Source organism: Wyeomyia smithii, chromosome 3, assembly GCF_029784165.1.
Source record: "Wyeomyia smithii strain HCP4-BCI-WySm-NY-G18 chromosome 3, ASM2978416v1, whole genome shotgun sequence".
NCBI lineage: Eukaryota > Metazoa > Arthropoda > Insecta > Diptera > Culicidae > Wyeomyia > Wyeomyia smithii.
Genome location: NC_073696.1, coordinates 47,057,795 through 47,063,995, shown reverse-complemented (window position 1 = coordinate 47,063,995; position 6,201 = coordinate 47,057,795). Strand labels below are relative to the sequence as shown.

General features: G+C 40.6%; 1 protein-coding gene across 3 annotated transcripts; it reads right to left on the bottom strand.

The window, feature by feature from the left end:
* Positions 1-1,419: 1,419 nt before the first annotated feature.
* On the bottom strand, positions 1,420-3,629 carry LOC129726417 (zinc transporter ZIP9). 3 transcript variants are annotated; one of them, XM_055683069.1, is made up of 3 exons: positions 3,407-3,629; positions 3,159-3,305; positions 1,420-3,104 (listed from the first exon to the last, which is right to left on the bottom strand). In XM_055683069.1, the coding sequence occupies exons 2-3, from the start codon at positions 3,252-3,254 to the stop codon at positions 2,286-2,288; spliced, it is 915 nt and encodes a 304-aa protein (XP_055539044.1). In that variant the 5' UTR covers positions 3,255-3,305; positions 3,407-3,629; the 3' UTR covers positions 1,420-2,285. The 3 variants fall into 3 exon arrangements, with proteins under 3 accessions (XP_055539044.1, XP_055539045.1, XP_055539042.1); XM_055683070.1 differs by having other exon boundaries at positions 3,159-3,208; XM_055683067.1 differs by having other exon boundaries at positions 3,159-3,629.
* Between the last annotated feature and the right edge of the window lie 2,572 nt (positions 3,630-6,201).

Below are 6,201 nucleotides of genomic sequence, written 5' to 3'. Positions count from 1 at the left end.
TAATAAATTATTAGTGTAATATCGGTTAAACATGCATTTGAGTATTTCATTAAGTTAGGGGATTAGAATTGTAAATATTAGCAGAGAAAAACTGTTCATGATTAAGAAAAGAAGATTTCACTAGCTAAATTATTATTTTATTGATTCATGACCGTTTGCGATGGATTTAAAATTCGGCTCGACATTACTGAAGAGCAGCAGAAATTCTGTCGATAAGTTGCTGTTAAAAGCAAAACGCTCCGTATGCAATTTGTTTTCCAGAAGATACACATACCTGCTTAGTTATTTCTAACTAGTGATTTTTGTGAATTTTGAAATATCTACAAATCCAATACTTCTAATTGTTCTGAATTTTACTTTAGGTCCATCAATAGTATTTGTTGCTTTCCAAAACGTTACTGTTTTGTTGATCACTTTGGAAATGCCTGTAAACTACCTATATAGTGTGACAGACATTAGATATAATTAGCGTCAACCACTGAAAACCTCCTTTCACAGGTTTTTCATTGGTTTGAATGGGCAGCGAAAATTCACCTACAAAAAAAAAACGCTTAGAAATGCCAAACCCATTTTTAAAAACATTGCCTCGTATTGAGAAAAAAAAAATAGGAGAAAATATTCTAACAGCCTCATCAGTCTTTTTAGTAGAACTTTTACTCTGAAAGCACTAACAAAAAGCAAATAAATTTTGTAACGTTTGGATTTTGTGAATTTCGATTCTGGATCATAGTTTGAAACTGGCATTTCTAGTAACACAACATTTCAGTTATTTTAAAACAGCAACAAAACATTAACTATGGGAAAATAGAAGTCAAATTTTTACTCAAATTTCCTATGTCCTCTCAATCCGTTTCTGGTTATATGTCTGCTCGAATAATAACTTTAGCCAACAATTTTAGACACCGGGTGTCTTCCAGCACTCATGGGTCTGAAATGGGATTCACCAGCAAAACTATTTTCACAGTATTCTCTAACACCGCGTTGACGCTTCCGACAAAGTAAAAAGTAAATAATAAAACAGGTTTATAATATACCATTAATTTAAAACGCTTAGAAAAACACCTTTACCCAAACCAAGAATTTTGTATCATAATGTATGAAGTGAAACAATATCACAATTTTATTAGTAAGTGAACATGAAAGTTTAAGCCGTTCCGTGCTCATACTGCTGCAGCAAAAAATGCTAAGAGATTGTTTTGTATAATGGAATAAACGAAACATGTATTGAAAAATTTATTTAATCATAATAAATTATGTGTTGAAAATAATTGGAATATCTTTCGAACGACCGTTACTTAACGCTGAAACAAGGCGCATCACACCGTGAAAAATCACTTCATATGCAAAAAACGACTCTGTTCTGAAGCCTTACTAAGACGAAGGATTTCTACATATTTGTTTAATAAATCAACATATCGCTTTCTGTTATGCTATACATAGTTTTATTAATTGTCTACTCATAGTTTGGAACAGTTCATTTCACTTTTCAGTACGTAAACACGCTTCACCACACTTCAGTTTAAGTTAGGCAAGAACAGTCTGCGTGTTTTCTACGCTAAACTTCAATCCCGTAGAGGTTTGCGCGAACAACCCGCGGTCTGGTTTTGGCTTTGTTCACGCATTTGATGAATATAGTCTAATCTACCTGATATAACACGTACGGTACATTCAGATTTGTGTTTTTTTTTGTCTTTCGGTGAGAACTCGTGTATAGGATTTGCGGATATAGTGAACATACTGAAGGGCATAACCATGATTAGTTTACAACTGCCTTGAGCCGCGTACCGGAGGTTGCTCCGCCTTCGTGTAAAACTTTCTCGCTATCTAAACACAACGTTATCTGTATGATAAAGCTATATAACAAATAAAAATGTCAACCAGCCTGCGAGCAAGCAATCTTAGTCTTTCGCATTGCTTTTGTATTGCGCTTAAAAATAAGTTGTCCAATCTAAACAGAAACTCTTCTGGAATACGTGTAAAATACGCTTATATCCTAAGACGAGCCTTGGAGAGGCAAACACATCAGAGTATGCATCACAATAACCGACCGTAAACCAAGCAACATTCATTCAAAATTTACCTGACCTTTATTCTACTTATTTCTCTTTCTATAGAAATGACCACAACTAGGCATCGTCGTTCCATTTTCGCTGTCCGTTTGTTCGCTCATCTTTCCTTAATTGCATTTTCCTTCCGCCTAGACGGATAATTTCCATAAAAAATTTGGCAATGATCACGATTATCATATTTCGCTGGCACAACGCGCGTGCACGTACACACACACTCTAATGATGATGTCCCATGGTTAAAAACAAAGGCATCAGGGCACCGAGAATCAGTAAAACCAGTTCGGTATTTTTTAGACCACTTCCGCCGCGCACGATAATTGTTTTTCCATCAACAACGGATGACTGCTGTTCAAGCATGTTATAATCGAGATGCCCTCCGTGACTATGACCGCCAGCATTATGGGTCAACTCCGGTAGAACATGAACAGTGGCCACATACAAGAATGTTCCAGCGGAAAACAGCATAGCTATTCCAGTAGCATTTAAAGATTCGAGAGTTTCCTTCTGTTCGCGGCCGATTCCAAAATAGGTAAGCATGGTTAGCAAAGGAGCTGACAGGGAAAAGATGAGCAGATGCTTTCGTATTCGCTGGCGTTCTATCCCTTCATGCAGGAGGAAGCTGACCAGCCCAAAGGCAGCCGGAGCTTTGTGGAGCATAATGGCCAAAAATACAATTATCTCTACATCCGAATGATTGGTAGTGGCCGCCGCTCCCAAAGCTACTCCATCAGCAGCCGCGTGGACAACCAACCCGATTGTGGCTGTTAAGTTACGCTCATTGGATCCTTCTTTGCGCCGCGATGACACCTGATCGACAAGCATCATGAAGACGAATCCCAGCACCAGCGAGAGCCCAATTGTGGACGAATGTTCATCAGCACTGTGTTTATGGCCCGGGGCAAGGGAGGTACCCACGGATTTAGCTTCTAGATTGCTTTCGTCGTACAATGAACGAATTCCCTCTGGTATAATGACTGTAAGGGCCGTTCCTACCAACAATCCAGCACCAAATATAGACACATTTTTTAGTTTTTCCTGAAAACAAGTATATCAAAAATTGTTGCGTTGCATTATTGTTACTATTTTTACCTCCGACAGCGTCACGATTAACGGTATACTTCCAGCTATATAGGAACCGACTAGCATTACAATTACAAGAAGAATAAGCATTACCGTCTCATCCATGATTCAAGAATATGGTTCTACGGCTTTTTTTTCTAATTAAACTTTGAACGACTGCAAAAAATTTTCGAGACTCGTGTTTAGGCTTTCAATAGGCCCATACCTGACCACTCAAAGAGCTTGATAAATATGTTACAAAACTCAGTAAAACTTACTCGGACTAGCGCGACGTGTCGATGTTTTTATACACTTCTTCTTCGCGTTTCGTCTCTCTTGCTACAGCTGCACACAGTCATTTAACTTAATGCTCATATTATATCAAAGAGCGGATTGTTTTTTTTTTATTATGGATTACTTGCCTCAGTGCTTTACAACCAAATCCATGTACAAGTACGAATGAGCGAAACAAACATGGAACTGTTTAATGCCAAGCTTTTGTTTACAGCAAACTGGAACTGAACGTGATCGATAAATTAAACGATAAAAAGTTCACTCAAATTCATGATTATGTTCATTCAACTAGGGCTCTTTGGAAACGAAAAATCGCAAGGGTTGTATACAAAGGTTGACGTAGAACTACACAAGGTTGTTTGTTATACATAACTAGTATTGAATAATGTTTAAAGTTTTGTGCATTAAAGGAATTGAAGTGCTGCCGAATTTCAGTTTGCACATACACCACTAAACAGGAATGGAACAAACGCTATACAACGCAAATAAGTTTCGACTAGAGTGCATGCAGATTAACCCCACATGCATAAGACATACGTAACACTCAGGAAGAAATCTTCCAAAAAAGTTGGTACAAAATGAACTACTCGAAAGTACCAACCTCATTCCGCGTCGAACACTCGACAGAAACGGACGTGCAAAGTGGTCGTTCTATTACAATCCGGTCCGTGTGTACGAATAGCCAAACAAAAGAGTGTATTATTCGCGCTAAAGGCCAACTAGATTGTGAGTTGTGTCGCTACGTTCTGTACCCGGCTCGCAACTTTGGCTGTATTGGTGCAAAATACCAGCTGCAGTTTTGATCTGTGCACAGTGAATAGATCTTTCTAATTCAAGGCCATCAGTTGACAGTCGAGTCGTGTCGCTGTGCTGAGTGATCTCACACCCGGCTCACTGCTGGTGGCTGTATTGGTGCTGCTGGCTGCTTTGGGTGCAGCTTCGAACGATCGGACAACCACTGCTGGAAGGAAGAAGAAGCTAGTGCGCTACATTTAGTGCGATGGATATAGATCCCTCGCCTCCCGTGCCACCATCCCCGAACCCCCCTGACCCTGACCCTTCTGTTACCCTATCCCCTGTTCATTCTCCAGTCCCCCCTCGCCCCAGGCTTTACCCGGACGGATCTCAACAGGGCAGCTATACTGTTTATTTTCGTCCAAAGGCAGGAGTGAATTCAAAGCGATTAAACATACTGCAAATTTCCAAAGACCTGACGAAGGGGTACAAGGCCGTGACCGAAATTTCCAAGGTCCGACCTAACAAGCTCCGTGTCGTGGTCAGTGATCTGGCACAGGCCAATGCTATCGCTTGCTCTGAGCTCTCCACACGCGAGTATCGCGTTTACATACCCGCACGAGACGTGGAGATCGACGGTGTCATAACCGATTCGAGTCTGCCTGTCGAGTGTATCCTAAAAAGCGCAACCGGTTGCTTCAAAAATACCGAAACACAGGCGAAGATTTTGGATTGTAAGCAATTGCGGTCCATGTCTCTCGTCGACGGTAAAAAAGTTTACACTCCGTCAGACTCGTTTCGCGTTACGTTTGCCGGATCTGCACTCCCTAGCCACGTCTCGATCGACCGGGTTCGTCTGCCTGTGCGATTGTATGTACCCCGTGTTATGAATTGCACCAATTGCAAGCAGTTAGGCCACACAGCCGCCTACTGCTGCAATAAGGCACGATGTAGCAAGTGTGGGGAGACTCATGCGGAAGATTCTTGCAGTGTTAATGCTGAAAAATGTATTCACTGTGGGGAAAATCAGCATGAGCTCTCCACATGCCCGGTGTACATGCAGCGCAGAGATAAAATCAAGCGGTCACTTAAGGAGCGTTCAAAGCGTTCTTATGCTGAGATGCTGAAGAAGACCGTGACCACTTCTACCATAACATCGAACCCCTTTGATCTGTTGTCCTCTGATGAAACCGATTCTGACGATTCATCAGCGGGAACATCTTATGCCAATCCTGGGGAGTCTAGAAAGAGGAAAAATATTTCCTCTTCTAAACTTCCCCGAAAAGGTCCTAAGATTTCCCAAAGTGAAATGAATGGTACAAACAAACCTAAAAGTGCAGCGGAAAAACCGAAGCAAACCCCTCCTGGGCTTGCAAATTTAAAGTCCCAGAAGGAGTTCCCAGCACTTCCTGGTACATCTAAAACCCCAGTTGTTCCTTTTGCATATCCAGTTGATGAAACAAACTCTGGATTAGTGAAATTTTCTGACATTGTGGACTGGATTTTTGAAAATTTCAATGTATCCGATCCAATTAAAATTTTTCTTACAGCATTCCTCCCAACAGTTAGATCATTTTTGAAGCAATTGACTGCCCAATGGCCCCTCCTTGCAGCGATTGTATCCTTCGATGCCTAATTCAACTGCGTATATGAAGGATTCTATCTCTGTCTTACAGTGGAATTGTAGAAGTATTTTACCAAAAATTGATTCGTTTAAAGTTTTGATAAATAAAAACAAATGCGATGCATTTTCCCTTTGTGAAACTTGGCTTACTTCAAATGTTGATCTCAACTTCCATGATTTTAATATTATTCGCCTTGAACGAGACACCCCATCTGGAGGAGTACTTTTAGGGATTAAAAAGTGCTATTCTTTCTATCGTATTAACCTCCCCTCGACTCCAGGCATCGAAGTTGTCGCATGTAAAATGACAATACAAGGTAAAGAGCTTTGTATTGCCTCAATATATATTCCTCCCAGAGCACAGGTTGGGCAACGGCTGCTCTTTGATTTAATAGAACTTCTTCCCTCGCCACGTTTGAT

Bases quoted from the DNA above. Each gene is read 5' to 3' on its own strand.
- LOC129726417 (XM_055683067.1), bottom strand. From the start codon at position 3,254: ATGGATGAGACGGTAATGCTTATTCTTCTTGTAATTGTAATGCTAGTC. The intron at 3,105-3,158 runs GTAAAAATAGTA...ACTTGTTTTCAG, and splicing joins TAATCGTGACGCTGTCGGAG to GAAAAACTAAAAAATGTGTC.